Source organism: Photinus pyralis, unplaced genomic scaffold (genome assembly GCF_008802855.1).
Source record: "Photinus pyralis isolate 1611_PpyrPB1 unplaced genomic scaffold, Ppyr1.3 Ppyr1.4_LG7, whole genome shotgun sequence".
Classification (NCBI taxonomy): Eukaryota; Metazoa; Arthropoda; class Insecta; order Coleoptera; family Lampyridae; genus Photinus; species Photinus pyralis.
Window position 1 is genome coordinate 2344472 of NW_022170738.1, and position 20090 is coordinate 2364561.

At 36.9% G+C, this 20090-nt stretch overlaps 4 protein-coding genes across 5 annotated transcripts; all 4 read right to left on the reverse strand.

Moving 5' to 3' along the window:
• Positions 1 to 165: 165 nt before the first annotated feature.
• Positions 166 to 9537, reverse strand: LOC116176617 (protein flightless-1). The gene is made up of 16 exons (XM_031495261.1): positions 9358 to 9537; positions 8933 to 9282; positions 8508 to 8884; positions 6067 to 6289; positions 5781 to 6022; positions 5039 to 5133; positions 4915 to 4985; positions 4614 to 4860; positions 4377 to 4562; positions 4019 to 4330; positions 3799 to 3971; positions 3348 to 3751; positions 2118 to 2523; positions 1763 to 2072; positions 539 to 652; positions 166 to 490 (listed from the first exon to the last, which is right to left on the reverse strand). Exons 1-16 carry the CDS (start codon positions 9418 to 9420, stop codon positions 356 to 358), a joined length of 3708 nt encoding a protein of 1235 aa, XP_031351121.1. The 5' UTR covers positions 9421 to 9537; the 3' UTR covers positions 166 to 355.
• A 2172-nt stretch (positions 9538 to 11709) lies between these two features.
• On the reverse strand, positions 11710 to 15152 carry LOC116176765 (kinesin-like protein subito). Its single transcript, XM_031495525.1, has 3 exons — positions 14912 to 15152; positions 14372 to 14853; positions 11710 to 13316 (listed from the first exon to the last, which is right to left on the reverse strand). The coding sequence occupies exons 1-3, from the start codon at positions 15035 to 15037 to the stop codon at positions 12014 to 12016; spliced, it is 1911 nt and encodes a 636-aa protein (XP_031351385.1). The 5' UTR covers positions 15038 to 15152; the 3' UTR covers positions 11710 to 12013.
• Positions 15153 to 15451: 299 nt separating this feature from the next.
• LOC116176766 (carbonyl reductase [NADPH] 1-like) lies at positions 15452 to 16755 on the reverse strand. Its single transcript, XM_031495526.1, has 4 exons — positions 16477 to 16755; positions 16169 to 16429; positions 15887 to 16125; positions 15452 to 15840 (listed from the first exon to the last, which is right to left on the reverse strand). The coding sequence occupies exons 1-4, from the start codon at positions 16492 to 16494 to the stop codon at positions 15531 to 15533; spliced, it is 828 nt and encodes a 275-aa protein (XP_031351386.1). The 5' UTR covers positions 16495 to 16755; the 3' UTR covers positions 15452 to 15530.
• A 911-nt stretch (positions 16756 to 17666) lies between these two features.
• LOC116177283 (mitochondrial import receptor subunit TOM22 homolog) lies at positions 17667 to 18891 on the reverse strand. Of its 2 annotated transcripts, XM_031496217.1 has the most exons (4): positions 18744 to 18891; positions 18428 to 18549; positions 18141 to 18377; positions 17667 to 18090 (listed from the first exon to the last, which is right to left on the reverse strand). In XM_031496217.1, the coding sequence occupies exons 2-4, from the start codon at positions 18527 to 18529 to the stop codon at positions 18022 to 18024; spliced, it is 408 nt and encodes a 135-aa protein (XP_031352077.1). In that variant the 5' UTR covers positions 18530 to 18549; positions 18744 to 18891; the 3' UTR covers positions 17667 to 18021. The 2 variants fall into 2 exon arrangements, with proteins under 2 accessions (XP_031352077.1, XP_031352076.1); XM_031496216.1 differs by lacking the exon at positions 18744 to 18891 and having other exon boundaries at positions 18428 to 18725.
• Positions 18892 to 20090: the final 1199 nt, after the last annotated feature.

Here is a 20090-nt window from a genome sequence, read left to right on the forward strand (position 1 = left end):
GACATTTTTCTATTAAACCAAATGACAGTTACAGCAATGATGTTCCCCAGTGAACAGTAATCTTAATGTAATGTTCGGGTTACAGCTCCTATCATATTGTAGTTTTGTTATATGAGTTGAACTACTTGTTAGTCCTTTTAGAAGATTGTTTCTAATTTTCTAAAAAAAATAAATGGTGATGAGAAAATTTTCTCAATTAAGTACTTGACTGTAGTCAGTATATCACTATTATAATGTATACTTTTGAAATAATTCAAACGTCAAATGTAATATAAAACTGTTGCAACAACCCTAGTCAAACCTGATGTAACAACATGGACAATAAATACTTTCGTTGATACAATTTGTAGATGTTTTATTCGGGAGGTTTCTTATGGGAACCCCAACCATGGAAGCATTTTGTAAAACGTTTGGACTCTTTATTTTTTAAAGTAAGACATAACTTCCTAGGTCGATCGGGCTGCTTAACTCTCATATGTTGGATATATACCTACAATTTGAAAGCTATACAAAGTGTTCGGCTTAATCTGGAACTTACATGAGCGGATTTATACGCTAATTTAATTTCCACTTCGCTGCATTTCGCTCCGAGCCATAAAAATACCTGTTCACCATTGTCTAGGATCATTATATCGTCGTCTGCCAGATCATCCTAAAAAAAATATGCAGCGTGTAAATTTAATTAGTGCACAATAATTGTGAAAGGCTAACTGCTATGTATCGACGTGTATTTGTTATATATTCTAAGGTTGGTAGTCTTAACTCCCAAGTTATTTATATTTTCCAGAAAATAATTGTGCTATTGTACCACTTTATCAGTCCACACGTCTCTACGGCTGTGTCATTACCTATCAGATCTTTATCCTAAGAGCGATGACCCTTCTTTTTCCTTTATTTGGTTCATTATGGTATTAAGGCTTGCAGCAAGGTCGGAATTTTTCCTGCCCCACTTATTTTTTTCACTTTTTTCACTCCTCACAATTTTAAACTCTTGCCGTTTATTGTGCTTATAGATCCTATACACTTGTTACATTTTTATTCTTGATTAACCAAATTTACGTCCACGTGCTGAAAACATTTAAAAAATCCCTACACCTACATCACATTTGTCCTAAACATTTTTTCAATTTTTTTATTTTCGATTTCCAAAATGGCCCCCCTTCAGATTGGAAAAAAATATTTAGGACATTTGTTGCAGTAAATAGTGTAGGGATTTTATATATGTTTTACTTTCAAAAATCGATGAAATGGTTATCAAAAAAATTTTTTTTTTAATTTTTGATCAATCACTTTTGTTATTTGAAAAAATAAAAAATTATAAATGCAAATGTTTTAGAGAGCTGAAAGATAATTTTGTTTTTTCCAATAGTCCTTAAAATAAGAGTTATGACGATTTTCCGAAAAATAAAAGAACGCCAATAACTTCGAACCAGAGCACCAAATCAAAAGTTGGAACTAGGAAAAGTTGTTTGTTATAATGAGTTTTAACTGACGTTTTCGGGTACACGTAAAAGTATATAGCGACTTAGTATTAACACCTTAGTATTAACACCCTGTAGGTATATATGTCGTAAACACATGTCGACCAGTATTATAAGCTGTTTAACCCCTACACGTAGGATAGCTTCTCCTTCCTTTCAAGATCTTTAAGCGACATTAGTTACTGAACTTGAGTGGGAGGGAACAAACTGCAGCTCATGAAGTAGAATTTTCAGGAGAAAATCTCCAATTACAACAAATAAAAAAATGTGCGCATACCAACCTGGCAAAAATCTGAGCATTTTTCAGAAACGATAAAATAACCCTTTTCATTCGAACATCTAAACAACCGGGTGTGCTCCATAAAACCGGCGTCCGTTTCGTACGGTTTCTTCCCACCGAGCCCGACCCAAAAAAAGTTATCGGGTTCTTCGCCCTCGGCGAGAACTTGCAGGCTCACCCACGGGCTGTTGAACATCTCCTCCGCGATATCCTGTATTAAATGCGCTTCATCGGGATCGGCCTTTGATCCAACCCAGACGTACACAATTCCCGAATCGTCTTCTTGATCAAAGGGAACGTTCAAGATGTAACTACAATTAAAAAAATCATGATGAGAAAATAACTCGGGAACTTACCAAAACTGGGAATTAAGAGCGGCAGCATCCGGTTTAATTTGCAGAAGTCGACTGTACAAAGCGCTTCCGTTCGAACGCAGATGATAAAATTCGACCGCATTTTTGTTCGTTTGTTTCCTTTTACCCTGATGGATGATTAGCTTTCGTTTGAAATGTGCCATGAATTTCATGTTTTCCTGCTGCTGATGGGTGCGAACAACTTCGAGCTTATCTCTAAATAAAACTTGGAATTTCTTTTGCAAAGTGAATGTAAAAGTGAGCCATCCCATATTCGAAGCTTCGCGCCCTTGCCAAAAGTATACGACGCATTGAAAATCTTCCTCTAAAGGTTCCCCCTCTTCCGTATCATCGGCCGGTATCCAATAGCGGCATAGGAACACGTAACAGTCCATTGAGTAAAAATGTCCTAAAAAATAATACAGTGCTTGGAATTAAAAGACAGTCGGAAGTAATACGGTGCCGCTTTGCCTCTTCTAAAATTTGTATTTTGTTCAACATAGGAAAATTTTCACATATACCGCTTCATAGCGAACGTGAACAAAAATATGTCCGGCAATAACAAAAACGTATTGGGGTAAGGGAGAGCGGTTGTCACGATGTTTTCGAACTTAAAAGTTGCGTTCATTCGATTTGAGCGGGCTGAAAAAATCGAAATGCGGGTTTTCTATTGGTGGTCATTGCGTTCAGAGAGGAGGATCTGTTTTGGTTTTTCTAGCAAAATTAAATCAACACAGCGGAACAGTGGCATTTTATTCCCTTGCATAATCACAATCTCAAGTATTACTTTCGCGAAAATGAAGCCGCTGGATTCGTGATTCATACGAACTTTTCTTCCGCCAAACTTTGAATTCATCACGAATATAACGTTAAAAATAAAAAACAAACCACCCTTTAATTTTGTATGCCTACCCTTTAATGTCGTAGAAATTCAAAACAATCAAAATACTACCAAAAAAATTTAACAAACAAAATCCCCGGTTTTGTAGCGCGGACTCCCGTTACAATATTCACCGAACTTTTTCCATAGTTTCCGAGCTGCACAATGCTTCGAAGAAGAAGCTCAAAATCATAGCAACTAGTTGTGTGTTTCAACTTTATAGATAAACAGTATATAACCATGAGTAGACCGAGGAGTAGACGCATGAACTGTTTGTTGCACGTCTCGAACGCTCTTAGTTAAATGAATATGAAACAGAACAGCGACCTGACATAGAAAATGAAAATATTTACCTAACTCCTCCTCGGGTAATCTAATAAACTTCTTGCCCTCCAGCACGAAAGCTTCCATCGCCTCTAAGTCTTCATTCCAATCTTCCATCAGTTGTTGTGCCTCAGCCAACGGCATTGGAGGTTGTCGGGGCATAAATAACGCGGTCAAGTCAGTTTTCGCCTCTTGCCGAAGCGCCCATTTGGTTAGATCGGCGCCCGTTTTTTGCACCGATTCGGCGGTACGCGTAAAATCTACCGCAATTACCTCATCCCATCCGATGAATTTCAATTTAAACACTTGCGGCTCGGTGCCCTCGCGCACGCGCGTCACGAGCGCATAGTCCGGACGGTCGATCATATTGAATAACTCTTCAGACAACTTAACGGCGGCCGCGTTTATTAACCGCGTCGATTTCTTGCCGATCCTTCAATGACCACCTCAGAAAGACGTGCTAAAAACTCATTGTCTTACCACACAAATAGATCCAGGTAACAATCAAGGATATAAACATTTTTACTATTCAGCAGGGTGCATTCTAGTTTTGCGTGGGGGACTTCGACTTGAGGCAGCTCCAGGTATCCCATTCCCAATTGTACCTTATACAATCTTGGACTAATTGGTTGGAAATCGGGATTCACATGATCCTATAACTCCCAAATAGAGTAAGTCATATGCGTATGAGTCGACATACCTTAATGGGCAACACAGAACTAGGATCTTGTTCGCGTAACGCGAGCCAAAATTCGGTAGATTCCTGTCCCATTGATTCCGTAACAATTTCGGCCTTATTTTTACGCTCGTTTTTATTAATCTTTTCCGACATCAAGCGCGCTTTCGATTTTAATGTATTCTTTGCTGATTTTCCATACCACAAATAGATCTTTGTGCTTGTGTCTAATACAAACACATAATGACTATCTAAAGATTCTTTTGAAATCGGCACGGGTTCTAAATGGATTGAGGCACCCGCTGCGTGAACTCTATAAAGTCGCGTTTCGAAAGTCTGAAATTCATTTTATCACCGTTTGCTACACTGTATGAATACCTACCATATCTTCAACCGTAAAAAATCCACTGCAAGTTCTACCACCCTCAATGTAAGTGATTTGGGTGTCAAATAAGCCCAAGAACTCCTCAGATTCGTCATGCTGCTCTTCGCGAATGGTACGGCACTGGGCCCCCAAATAATTTCGTAGATTAACCGCGTGTATTGCGGCACACGCCCTTTTATCCAACTAAAACCGGAATTTGCCAAATACGGATCAACCCAGTTTACTGTAAATTACCGTGGCCTTTCCTCCAATCCAAAAGTAGATCTCCCACCCCAACGAACCAGAATCATCGACAGTCGTCTTCAGTACAATGTAACAATCGCCCTCGTAGAACTTACCGTGCGTAACCTCATCGATACGATTGGGTAAAAAATTTTCAATCTCCCAAATGGTTAAACCGGCAAATTGGCCTGCGTCATCTTCGAAAAATTCCGAATAATCCAAGGGCGGCTTTTCTAGCGCTTCGTCCCAACGTTTAGGCCTACGATAATGAAGTTTAGAAGAATAACGAATTGACATTGTTTGAAAAATCTACTTCAAGGACTCCGCTTTGACCTCATCCTCTGCTTTGCTTCGATGTTTATCTTTCGCTATATCTTTCATGCCCTGTCGAATAAATTAAATTAATTCAAATTGCGGATACCTACACATTTTGCCACCTTTAAAATTTTAGCTTGGTCCTGATCCGCCTCCTCTTGATCTCTACGCCCTCGGCGAAGCCTCATTTTCCTTGCAATTGGATCTTTGCTAGGATCTGTAAATATATCACCTGTTGGTTACCAATGCAATTCTGCCTTCTGCTACTCGTGCCTTTTAGGAGCAAATACTTGACAAATAGGAAAGGAACAATAATATTATATGATTTCAGCTCAGTTATTAATAACCGACTTTAGTTTCCCAATGTTAAGCGAACATGAGCATTAAAACTTCAAGACCATGCAGTTCATTTCATCATCGCAGACCTTTTTCGATTGACTCCCAATTCTATGTAACAATGGCCATTTGGAAATTTTAGTCCGTTCATTTGAGTGAGCATATATACTGATCTCTAATCAAATGTGTTGGAGCAAACCTCGTCTGATTAGATTAGATCTAGTGTCAAATGAAGCGCGCTTAATTAGCATGAATTTCAAGATTAGTCCCCGATTTTAGGTTTTAATTCCGTTTTAATTTTTGGGCGCACCCAAGTACGTCGGTCGGCTGGGAAATCCGAGTACCATTTCCACATTTTTTTAAAATTCTATATGAGGTAACAGCATGATTTAAAGGATCTTTTCCACTTAATTTTAGCACCCATCTTAAAAACTAGTGAGTAAATTCTATTAGATATTTTACCAAAATTTTAACCAACCAAAAAAATTGCTCTACCTAAATCTCACAATTTCGATCACTCTTACTTACTTTGTGCAGGTAACGGTGCGGGAACATTTGCTCCGGCCAACCGCAGCTGGTTTTGGAGCGAAAAATCTATATTATAAAACTCCAAACCATCCCCGCGAGACATTTCCACAGGCTTCGGGGGCATAATCAAGTCGGGATTATTTCGTAAATCTAACAAATCTAAATCTCCAACCAGATGAATGGCATCCGGCAAGGTTATTAAACGATTGGAACTAAGATTGAGTTTCCTCAGCGATCCGCACCTGCAAATGGCGTTGAAAAATGTACACCGACGGCCGGTACTCACCTGCACAAACCCTCAGGTATCATTTCTAGCTGATTGTGGGATGCGGAAAATATTTCTAATCTACTCAGTTTGCCTATACCCGATGGAATTCCTTCGAAATCCAACTCATTTGCATTTACATAAAGTCGTCTCAGATTAGATAATTTACATACTGACGAAGGAAGACTTTTCAGCTTATTGTAAGACAAGTTTAATGTCTCTAATTTTTGCCACAGCTCCAAGGCTTAAAATGAAAAAAACCGGCGTCATGCATACAGAATGTGTAACCAAATCACCAAGTGATAATTTAGTGAATCTGTACTTAATGAACACTATATCAGATATTTTGATGAACCAATAAAAAATCACTGTCGGTGCAAATTTGTACGTACACTCGAGTTTGAGACCCCAATCCACAAGATGTGAATGAGCCTGATATTCGGGGGATACGGATACATACAGTATGATTCTATGAATTTAGAAGATGGGTAAAAAATGGATCAGAGTCATCATAATAACATAACCTGCACGTTAATCTAGTAGCATATCAGAATTCACAGATGATCCAGATGAAATATAACATTAAAAACAGAGTTGGAAAGGTTTAAATTTTCTATTCCGGCTACTTTGTCCATCCCTCTATTCGTCCCTACAGCTGTCTCGCTATTAGATCTTTATCTTAAGAGCTGTTGTTCTACTTGTTTAACTATTTGGTTCGTTATAGTGCACCAAGGAAGGAATTTTTTCTGTCTCTTGGGAAAGACAGCAAAAAATCTATTTTTTCGTTTCTCATACGTTTGTTGCATTTTAATTTTTTAATAGCCATGGAACATGCTCTACATTAGCGATCATTTTGGGTCAAAGAAACCCAAAATTTGAATGAGAAATCGCATTGATCGAGAAAAATAAAATTAGTTCGGTTGGAAACCACGGTTAACTCTTTGGGTCATTATTTATTATGTGCACCTTTTGAAAAAAAATAGATTGCGCATGCGCAGACCCAACTTTTTTTTATTTACGAACGGTTTTTCTGAAATTTTAAGGGAAAGTGCTTCCTAAAGAAATACACTAAACGTACATCAAAATATATACAACACTTTAAATAAATCTTGGGTATCAATAGAAAAATCTGACATTAAAAACATTACTTCTGCACATATTTATTATAAAAATGACAAACTGCATCTTAAACAAATAGGGCCGAACTTCCGCAAATTTAGCGTAAAAAGATGTAACCGCTCCTCAACTGTCTCATAACTAGCATCCGCTAGTCTTCTCGGTGTCTCCAGTATTTAAGGAAACACCACTTCCACCACAAAAACATATTCCTTCTTCATAATTTTTCAAATAAATCACCAATCACAACGGAACGCGCCAAAACATTTTAATTGTCGACCGCCTGCGTGCGTGGGAATATATCTAAACAAGCTTTGTAAACTTTTCTTTCTTTCAGAGTTTTAATGTCTTTCGGATTAAATTTTTGTCTTTGTCAATCAATTAATTGTGTGTTTATTCGAACCCATTGTGCGACTTGGATATTGTTCATGTGATTTACGTTCTCGTATCCAAGATTTATTTTATGCGTTGATCAAAATTTTTGTAATACATAATTTGGAATTTCTGGAAATTAATCGAGACCAATCTTTAATTTAAATCAATGTTGGAGCCCTTTGTAGCAGATATCGGAGGTGTACGAGGAGGGATCATAAAAAGGTTTTAAGTTTCAATTTTGTTTTGCTTGAGCTAGCTCGGCAGATGTTTTGTGAGGGGTGTAGTTGACTGCGTACCACTACACACAGCATTATTTATTTGGCGCCCAACGTGGAGCCACAGCAATATATTATCTCGATGCTAGGGTGTAGGTTAAATGCATGGTTACTCACAATTCTTAGCGGCGGAGCATTCTACTATCACAAGTTTGTGTGAGGCGGGGCAAGGAAAAATATGAGTGAAATAGCGCTATGGAACTCAATTTTACATTATGGTGTCGTCTCTCCCTGTATGTATTGCCTAAAAAGAGGCAGACAGGTGACCAAACAGATGGTCCCTTGCTTTACAAATGAGCAGTGCTATCATTGCTCTTCTAGTATAAAAATAAGTTCATGTCAATCATCACAATTATGCTATTATATTTTCATCTTTATCTAGTCCATGTGAAGAAAAAGACATAAGTTTTGCCGTGGGCGGCTACCTGCGACTGTTTTTATACTAGATGACGTATAGTACCTATTACATCTGTAAGTTTAAATTAAGATGTAATACTCTATAATGTGTTAAAAACGGCCTCTGTGAGCTTATTCTGGATGACAAATTATGAATATTAAAACCAATAACCATCACAATGAGGCATTATTGCTTCTCGAGATGGCTGATAGGTTCATCAAATTATCCAACAATTATTTATTCAATGGATTCATTTAATTATACCTTAGTCCACTCGGTTCAGTGTACCTACTACATACCTGCCGATAACTCCGTAATTTCATTCTCACTACAATTTAGTCGCTTTAAATTTGCTAACGCGTACAAGGAATCGGGAATTTTAGGCAGCGAGTTTTGAGACAAATCCACTTCAGTCAAGTTAACCAGCGCCTCAACATTCGTAGGAAAATTGGTTAGATTTCTTTGAGTATTTCGGAGTTGTAAATTTTCGATATTTATCAACGAGGGCAGTTGCCGCAGTTGATATTGACCGAGCGGATTGTCATTGAGGATTAAAGTTTGCAAATTTGCCAAACGGCGAGTTTGCGGCGGAAGGGTCTCCAGGTTATTGTGACTTAAATCCAAAAACAGCAGGTCGGATAAATTTATAAATAAGGTGTTAGGAATTGATGAGAGGCTAAAATGGATAAGTTAATTAAATCAACAAGATTTGAGGAGTACATACTGATTATGACTCAGGTTCAAAACCAAAAGTGATTTTGCCCAATCAAGACCTTCGGGTACTTCCTTAAGATTATTATGACTTAAATCCAATGTACTTAACTCTTCTGACTGAAATAAGTCACTTGGTATTCCAGAATTTTTCACTTTATTGTGTCTCAAATTTAGAGTTCGCAAGCATCCTAATTCGGTCAGTTCGCCATGAAGTTTCTCAAGATTATTACGTGTCAATGAAAGATGTTCTAATTTTAAAAGGTTGCCCATTTCTTGTGGTATTTGCGATAAATTTGTACGATCTAATTTCAACCATTGTACTCCCGTCATGGAACTAACTGCTTCGGGAAATTTATCTTCCTATAAAAAAGGATATTTTATTTTTGCGGGTAAACTGTATGAATAATGAAATGGATGGGTATTCCAAGTACTTACACTAAAATCATTGCCAGTAAAATCGACGCCTCGTATGAAAGGTAACACTCCCGTGTAAGCCATATTTTAATAATTATTATGTACACAAATACAAAATATAATAAACTGTAAAATATATAAAAAATTAATAAACTTTCCTCATTTTGACATGGTTGAGGTTATATTTTTAAGAGAAGTAGTTCTATAATACAGTCGGTATACATCTGAGTAGTTCATGTGAGAGTTAATATTAAAAAAGTAGTTCAAATAACCTAAAAGGTTGCGTTCAAATCATCACATTCAAAAATGATTCTTTCACATTAAGCAGAAAAACCATAATTCACAATTTTATTCTCATATGTCTATGTTCACAATACACAAATGACAAAATTAGCTTTTTAATTGTGGAAGGGACAGTAACGCCCTCTGTAGATATCTTATTAACATCAGCAACAAGTTTCAATGTTTTTTACCAACATAACATGGCAGCGTTTTTTTAAATAAATAAACCACCTTTGTTTACGTTTAATACTCCTTGTCTCTGGAAACAATCATACCCGCCATACTGGGGCTGATCTCGCCAATCAACTGTAAGTTCGAAACACCGCACGAGGGGGCTACCTTGGGGGCGAGTTGCTCGGTTCCTCGGTTCAGAATCTATGTGTGTTACATTTGTTGCGATTCACAATTTCCACACATTTCGTTGTAATATTGCATTTTCCCTATAAGGCCATGTAATTTTCATATTGCTCTTAACAGAAGAATTCTATTGCATCAAAGATGAATCACATCCTGTGAATTACTCTTTCTCAGAATTTTGGTACCTGAGCTGCCCTGACCCATTGTTCCCAAAACTTGTTTCTCCACCTCGAAGCCTACATGATACATATTTTTAGCGCATTTCCACAAAAATAAAAAAAATGTGCTATTGTGGCCACTTTGTCCGTCCACCCGTCCGGCTGTCCGTCCGCCCGCTCGTTTTGCGACGCTACTAGTTCTTTATCTTAAGAGCTATTGTTCTACTTTTTTCGCTATTTGGTTCGTTATGGTGTCGAGTCTTGTACCAAGGAAGGATTTTTTTCTGTACCGCTTACAAAAAGTTATTGTAAAAAAAACAAAAAAACCGTTTTTTACATGTTCCATAATTTTACACTTTTGCCGTTATTAACGATCCTAGGGATCGTTTATAATTTTGCATTGCTATCTGTCGTCTGCCTGTTGGTCTGTCCGTCTGTTCCTTTGTCTGTCCATCTATCTGTCTGTGTGAACGATAACTTTGTTTAGAAATGTTCGATCGCTTTTACATCTCCGTTAGTTATGAACTGAATTGCATGAAATTCAATATGGGCATAGATTTAGCCATAATAATACGCAATGCCAAAAGTTGAATCGAATCGATTCAAAATTCACAGTGCCCTTTTCGCATCTCGACCATTTATAAACCGAATTGCAAACTTTTTTACTTATAAAAGTATTTGAATTAAATTTGATACATAGGCACTTGGAATAAAGGAAAATCAAACGCCAATTTCAAAATTTGGTTTTGCGCATGCGCAGTGCCAACTTTTTTTATTTATGGAAGAATTTAAACGAAATTTGATACATAAGCACTTCGAATAAAGGAAAATCAAACGCCAATTTCAAAATTTGGCTTTGCGCATGCGCAGTGCCAACTTTTTTATTTATGGAAGAATTTAAATGAAATGTGATACATAGGCACTTGGAATAAAGGAAAATCTGGCGCCAGTTTCAAAATTTTATTTTGCGCATGCGCAGTGCCAACTTTTTTATCTATGGAACTATTTAAGTGAAATTTGATACTTAGGCTCTTGGAACAAAGGAAAATCTAACATTAGTTTTAAAATTTAGGTTTGCGCATGCGCAGTTCCAACTTTCTTATTTAGAAAAGCATTGAAATGAAATTCTTCTTATAAACTGAAATTGAAGTAGCACGTCAAAAATGGATTGCCCATGTGCAACGCTATCTTTCATATTTGTGGCCGGATTTTTACGATTTTAACAGAAGTTGCATCTTACAAATGGGAAATAAATGCAAGTGGAAATGCGCTTTATGTAAATCGTTTACGATTACTTTTTAACTTGTGTTAATATTGTCATAATTTTATGTTATGCATTCACATTATTACAAACAATTAATTTTGCTACACAATGTAATATTAATTTGTCGCCTGTTTTTCTTGGCAGTTCTTTTTTTCACGGCTTATAATCATTTTTACGATTTTGACATTCCCTACACTCACGCAGTTACTTTTAATCGTTTGAAAAAGATCGCTTTTTTTACCACACAAATTTTCTATAATATGGAATGTAAGAAACACAAACGATTCACAAAAATAAAATTTATTATGTACGAAGATGTATGTGAGGACTGGAAAAAAACCTGATGTCCAGAAAATAGAACTATAGTTCTTTTATAAAACAGAAAAACAATACGTTAGAAATATAAAATGGCATATAACAATGGACAAAAGCATTGATCATACGAATCAAAAATCTACCATTAGGATGTTAAAATAACATGGGTCCATTCATTTTTACAATTTTTATTTGCATATTTTACAGGTGAAAAACTCGCATTGATTAATTTTTCTTTTTTTTATATTTATTATTATTAATATAATTTTTAAAAACCCTTGGGTTTTTGGCTTACCTCCAGTCAATGTAGGTACCTATTAAGGTCAGCTAAAATATCTTCTTCTATGACAGTTTGTGTTTCTAATTCTTTGCGTTCTTTCTGCAAAGCTTGGTATTCCTCATTGTCGACTTTAAGCGCTTTATTCCTTGCTGAAAGATTTTCCAGTTCAACTACGTTAGCATCTCTCTCCATTTGTAATTGGCACAACTGCTTTTGAAGCTCTTGGCTACCTTTCTGTTTTCTTTTCTCCTTTGTTTTATTTGGAACCTGATTTTCTTCATCTGATGAGGTATCTATGCATACAACTGACATCTTCTTACGTTTTCTGCTCTTTATAGGTGAAGTTGAGCTCTGAAGTAATTCTTGGTTGTGTTTTTCTATGCATGTTTCTACGTCTTTGCAAGTGTTCTCCCAAACTTTCTTTGTATTTTCTATCATCTTCTTATATGTACTGGTGATATGTTCCAGATATTCTGTATGATTTAATCCATCCTGTTCAATTTCATTACATAAGAAAGCCAGATAATTGTGTAGCTCTTCCAAACTGGATGTCAGATCTTCTTCAAGAATAACTGAATCTTTATCAAATTTATTAATTTTAAGACGCTGAATTGGTTGTTGTCGCTCTACAGCGACATCTTTTGCGATCGCAGAAAAGTTTAGAACATGCTGGCTTTCGTCAAACATTTCCCTCGCAGGATTAATGCAGACAATCATCGAAATCGATTCATTTCCCAACAACGCGTTTTGAAATAATTGTGTAAGCTTAGATTCGCGCCAGGGCATTAACTGCGAGTTTTTCAATTTTTGTGAATCTCTCACTGCATGAATACAACGTCCGAATACTAAGAGGGACGCGTTGATGTTGTTAGACTCTTTTAATCTATCGCCGACATTATTTGTTTTTTTAAGTCTCTCAGAACCAGCTAAATCGCAAAAATTGAAGGCACTCACGCTCACTCCACTTTTAGAATCAGACGCCTGGGCTAATTTAATTGTGAAGATGGAATGTGAACGGCTTGAGTGATCGTTAACTGCCGTGGAAGCGTAATTTAAGTTCTGCAGCCCATACCGTAGTAAAAAATATGCCTCGGCTGCGGACGACACGTTTATATGCTGTAAGTCTTTAATGTACGCGTTGTTGTTAAAATATACCATGCGTAGTTTTTTTCTTGGATGACCGCGTTTTGGTTCGGTGACTAGTAAGTCGTAAACGTGTTCATTGTAGATTTCGGCAAAAGAAACCCACACGCTTAGGTGTACATCACTGATGTCGTCGTCGATAACTCCGACAGGATTGTCCTTCAAATGTTGCTGCATAACACTAAAACAAAAGAGCCTTATCAAAAATTTAAATTGATGAGTAGTAATTGGAAGTTCTACATAATAAATGAATGCTGAACCCGCGCATGCCTAAGAAATGCTGCAACGCAATAGTTTGTAGAATTTATGGTACAACAAAATGTAAACAGCACAGTAACAATTAACATCAACACACGCTGTTATCGCTTTTATTTCCAGATTTCACGTTCGCTATGAAGCGGTATATGTGGAAATTTTCCTATATTGACTAAATTCAAATTCAAAACCAAATTTTTGAAACTGAAAAGCTACCACCTGTTACACCCTTTGATTATATAATCAAAGGTTACATCTCGGGTTACACCTTCCCGTTCCCGCCACGAAAGGTATAACGTTTGTTAACCCCCCCTTTCCCCGTTTTCAAAACCTTTACTTGGCACCACTAGAAGCATGCATTGCAAAATTTGAGTGGTCATGGAAATAATCCATTGTGAGGGGGGGGGGGGGCTCAAAATTTGAAGACCGTCTAACACACCTTCAAGGTATATAGGTTACTTACTGCAAAAAATTCCAGGACAATATTCTTCTAAAAATGGTTGACAAAACCGCGGGAGTGGATCCGGTAGGGACGGTGTAACGCAATAAGGTATTTAGAAAAATGCGCTAAAAACGAAAGAAATATAGTTATAAATTCAATGGAAATACCACTTATTTGATTATATCTTATTCGATAATTACGCCACTCTGGTTTTTAGATGTTATGAACTATCTAAAAAAAAATATTATGGCTAGCACACCTGCGCATACGCGATTCTGCCCTTTTTTACCTAGGAAAAGGTGTGCGAAATTTGGTTCCAATCGGTTCAGCCCATAATAAACAGCAGGGAATTGAAAGACAATTAATTGGTGCATTTGCAACAAAACCTAGTTAATAAATTGAGCAAAATTAATATATACACAGCGGAGCATGAGTATTTTATTCGTTTGCATAAACACGATATCAAGTGTTATTTTGTTATTATCTTCCTACGTATCTCTACTACTAGACTGCAAGCTTGAAAATTAATGTTAAATTACCTGTACGTCCTGAAATGTTGGGCAGGATCACCAGAGTGTTTCATTAGATTCGTCACAGTTAATCTCTCCTGTGCGCTTTCTGAAGAACTCAATTTCATAATACCACCTGACGGTGTAGGCTTGATGTGCGGTTTCGATGGCAACGCCGGTAGAGTTTGAAAGAAGTATTCCAGTGCTCTCGGAACAATGCCCGGTTCCGTAGGAGTTCCCTGTAAAGTAAATGTTTTGCCGGACCCCGACGAGCCGTACGTCAACAGAGTGCAATTAATGCCCTGAATGAACTTTGTCACCTTCTTCAGAACAACGTCATTATAAATTTCACTTTGTGTGGCGTGGGGACCAAAAATTTTTGAAAATTTGTACATTTTAACTATTTTGTTAGCGGGCGGTACTTTACAGTGAAGTGTGTTGTTGTTGATAGCATATACATGTTTGAAGTTTTCTGCCTTTTTTATCCTCAGGTAAACGCGTAGAAAATTGCCCTGCAAATAAAGATTTAAATAAGTAGAGTAGGTGATAGCCTGTTTTACCGCTACTCACTTCTTCCGAAGAAATGTCTGGTACTGCAACTTCATCATTGTTAGTGGGAAAATTTTGAGCCAATATGCTGAACACACGAGGGTTTAAGTAAGAAATATTTTCGGATGAGACTTCCTCTTGAGACATGATATTTTTTTAATGTAGGGCACAGAACACTCAACAACGTATTGCAGGGTTTCTGTTTTGATTTTTGGAATTTGAAATGATAGTAACGGTTCTGGAAGTGGAATTCGTTGTGTCTCATCTACGGGCAGTGGTATACAAGTTGCCGCGTAAAAACAGTGAACAGTGTTGTGTCATGACAGTTGGGAGATACTTTAGTTATTTATTTAATTGCAATGGTTATACAGTTAGATATGTATTTTATATTTAGACGTTATAAACGCGGACATTGTTCGTAGTTGCTTGTTAATGTCAAAAATATACACAATGTATTATTTTATACGGACTACTTTACAATTAGCAAAATTAGGCACCTTAAATATTGCCTAGATCACTCAATTTATTAACTTACTATTGATCTAGATAAAAAAATCAGGATTAAGGATTTTTGAGAAAGAAGTGTTTAATGAATTTTATTGAAATAAAAAAATAGCACATTTATAGCATTTTTCTTTCTTCAAATTGGTTGAAACCAATCAACCACTTTACTATCATTCCAAACGAACTTTCCTCGCAAACCATGATCTTCCAAAGCTAAATATAAGGGCGCTTTAGCACCTTCTTCAATAGTTAGCACACCTTTATGATTGGTCATATCGGTATCTACATAGCCGGGATGAACTGAATTTACCATAATATTTCTGTGTTCGTTTTCTTCATCGAAGAGCCTCTGCTGTACATTGGTAAGTGCAGAAACACCGACCTTAGACACAACGTAAGCAGAGTTGCCCCATCCCTTTTCACTGTTAACATTCATTTTGGCAGCTCTAAAAAATACAATTATTCGCAATCTGCAATGCTAACCGGACGTACTCTACAAATTCTCGCATGTATTCACTTAATTTTTCAATAGTTAGCGATGCTTCACTGAGTTTTGCTCGAATATCTGGCGATGGAATTCTAAATAAATGACCTGCAGAACTCGAAACATTAACGACTTTTGCACTTTGCCTTAAAATCGGAAAAAGTGTCTCACAAACACGTAAAGTACCGAAATAGTTTACTGCAATCGTTTCCTCAGCTTGCTTGGAGAATGGTACGGATGTGACTTGCTAAAATTTGCATTAGAATATTCGACTTACAGCAAACCATTACCGGAAAAGCTATCGCAGCATTGTTCACCAATATATCTATTCCGCCCTCTGCATTTTTGATATAGTCTCTAAATTTATCGATGCTCGCTTGATCATTTACGTCCAATTGGTGAAAAAGAGGATTTAGGCCTAATTCCTTTAGTTTCGCTACTGCATTAAGGCCGAGAGCTTCATTGCGAGCTGTTAAATATACATTTCCGGAAAATTTTTCACAAAGTCCTTTAGCTATGGCATATCCGATTCCCTTATTGCCCCCTGTCACCTATAGCTACCTTTAGTATTAAAAATAAGAAAGAAATATAATCATACCACTGCAACAGCTTTCATATTTCCTGTCAGAGTTTTAAAGGTTTAAAAACTGTTTTTCTTGTATAGGTATGACTTTATATTTAAATTGACACTTCAAAGGTAAGGTCCCAGAAGTTCTGTAGAAGATCTTAAGGTTGTGATCGCGGTAAAGTATCACTGATCTAATCACTATAAACGTCCTTTTATCAATGTATGTAAGGTCATTACGGTAAATTATTCACGGTGGTTGTGGTTTTGTTTTGAGGTTAGGTACTCTGTCTCTTACTTTATTCATTGGCCTCTTACTATAGGTTAGCTCATATTTCATATACCGGGTGGTGCACGGTATGTAGGAACATACCTAGGGATTTAACAAGGGGAAGTTTTATGCAATATCCTGCCCTTCTGTACATTTTACAGAAAAAAATGTACAGTTTAAAGTTATTCAGAATTAAAAGGTGTTTTTTAAGCTTTTGGTATACCAGCAAATTTAAAAATAAATTTCAAAAGTTCTGTTATTAGTAGGAATTCATAAAACAACAAAAGTCATGGCTATTGCGACTAACAGAAATGTTGAAATTTATTTTTAAATTTGCTCTCCTCTTTGTACTGTTTCTTTTGCTCTTCCTGTGGCACCAACCGACAAAGTGGCTCATGTTTTACCTGCAATTGTGTGGCAGGCTTCTTCTGTTGGAATATTAATTTATTAAGGTTTACACTATCGTTATTTAAGTAATGACAGTAGTATAGGACGTACAGAATAGTATTATATATTTGTTTGATTCAAGTTTAATTGAATATTTGAAAGGGTTGAGAAAAATAACAGGACCAGACTTAAATTTAAATACCTTCATGATAGTACACACATCTGGCATTTTTCGCCTCCAAGTTGACCAATAGCCCTCTCTCCCTCCAAAGGTTTGATGCATTTTACCATCTACATTTTCGTGATCCAGTTCAATTGAAGCCCTGAGGATTTTTCCCCTTCTGTCTCAGGCCGGATTTTGTTTTTTAGTCATATTCGCACCTAAGCAGTAATGTACTAAATATCACTCTGTATACCATACAAAAAATGAAGCCGTTACTATGAAATAACAACTTTTTGTACGCGTTTAATGGTTGGCAATTTGTACAGATCCTTCCCAAGAGCTTTAGTGCCCTTTGAAATAAAACCTTTGGAAATACAGTGCAGAACAGAAATAATTACAAAATAAATGTGACGAAGGTATAATGAGACAATGACCAACTCTACTTCAAAGCACTAAAATCAAATGTCGTCAAGCAGGTAATGTTGCTTTTGCAGTTTCATGTTTAAAAATAAAGCAATCCAAAGTTATACCTACTTTCTAAAAATAGATCAATTGAAAGTATGGCACATTTTAAACATTCACCAGGAATAAATGCAAGACAATTAGATATTTAGCAATTTGAAGCAGAAGTACGTGTTCCACTAGCAAAACTGTAGTACAATTAGTCTTGAACTCACATTTTATTTTAATTCTATAAACGAAATAAAGTAAAAAAATTTAATAGTCTAGCCAGTATTAAAGTTTGGTGTAACAATCACTAATGACGCATTTGGGGCATTAGAGGTAATCCCCCACTGGAAACTGCGGTATTTGGTCCGAGTAGCATCTGCAATTATAAAATCATAGGTATAATCAAATACAGCTTCCAAAAGTAACCTGTTTCTGTTGAGTTCTTTGCGCTTCTTCCATTTGCACCCTTTCGACTTCGAATATGACAGGGGCAAATAAAATAATAGAGGAACTAAAAAGGACCCAAAAGGCGGACCGTGAAAATCCGTAAAGACCTTGCAATGATGATTTGGTTGTCGTCGCAACTGTGTATGTTGCGTTTCTAACAGGTTCAGGAAACATTTCCGTTAAACCCCATAACCTCTCCGACAGTGTTTCATCGGGCTACAAATTATATTTAACTACACATTTCGTGGGATTTGTAGACAGAAAACCTCATCAATATCCTCCTTTAGTGCAACACTTCCACTGGTCAGGTCACTTTTGTCGGAAATAATTCCACTCCTTCCTGCTTCACTTTCGTTTTGGGACCCCATTCCGCTGTCAGTATCGTCACCTGGTGCCATAAGGATTATTATTTGAAACTTAATTTATTGTAAATTAATTTTTAATAACTTGGTTATAACATCAATCGTGCAATCTACATGTGATGAAGAAAAATAAGTGCGATTGTGCCAGTTCAACACATGCGCGTGTCGCTCCTCGTCATTTAAATTCGTCAAAAAAGGAGCACAAAATACACTTTCTTACCTCCGCCCTTTTTAAAACTGTAGTTATTCCCTTACTTGCACTGACATTGAAAGATTTTTCAAACTTTGAACCCACATCCCACTCTGACAAAATTTAGAATAATTTAGTTTAGTACAGGACCGTAACGTGCAGTAACATTTTGAATTGCAGTATTATAATTCACTGTTCAGCGGTACAGCTACCTGGGCAATTTCATGTTATTAATGGACATGGGGAAATTGTAGTAAAGGGTGATAATACAGCGCCCTAGGACAAACCGTGTAACAAATTTAAATTTCCCACGGTGGAGAACTAGCAGCAAATACAATTGCAGCGAGTTTATGATTTGGCAACAGCGTACGCAACAGCACATGTTTGTCTAAATCGTCCACGCCGTACGATGCACTGCGCATGTCTGAAGCATTTTTATATTTTTGCTTTTCAAAAAAATTTTAAAATGTCTGAATTGGGTACGCGTTTTTGTGAAAAAAATGTTTCATACCACAGAATCGAACCAGAGCAACAACACCTGTATTTTAGATGTTGTTGACCAGAGCATGTCCGGGTGCGAGGCGGGTATCCTGCCCACAAAACCACTGTGGCACACAATCATGCGTTAAATCGTAACTATATACCATAGGGGCACTTCTAAAAAGCATTATGCAGGTGACTCTGTAATTGGGCGCAAGCCTGCTGAGGGATAATAAATAAAATAAATACCACGGACCTCTTAAGAGGTTGAATTGTCATTCCAAAATAGTTGGGGTAAAATACTAAATAAGGTAGATTTCTTCCATATCCCTCGCTGCCTTCAGGAAGTGTTCCTCCAGTATGCTTGCTGTATTTCTACGCTGGATGACCAGGTTTATTTGTTGAAGTAGGAACATAGATGATTTATAGGTTGCTGAGTACCTGTTCCACCATCCGCATCTACTTGCTCAAACCATTATTCAGGGAACGCAAATCTTCTTCTCTTACGTTCAGAGCAAATACAGCTGTTACGTTTCTTCTTTTCGGCTTCCCTATGGCCTCATAACAAATAGTCTCACAACAACATGACGCAAACGAAGTAGCAAAAGTATCAAAACTGTGAAATCTCATACCAGAAGTCTAGCGGTCTCTAAGGTATTAGAGCCCAACCATCAGGTCTCTTGTCATTTATTCTTCTGCAACATGCAACAGAGGGGCCAACACACACTGATTTCAGCAGTTCTTATAGCCCCCTGGATAGCAAATTCCAATGACAACTGTGTTTTAACTTTCTTCCTCGCCTTAGTTTACAGCTTCTGTTGGCAGACCTGACCACATCGACATTGGCATTGCCATGACTTTCAGTCGTGATTTATTAATTTCATTCAGTAAGACGTT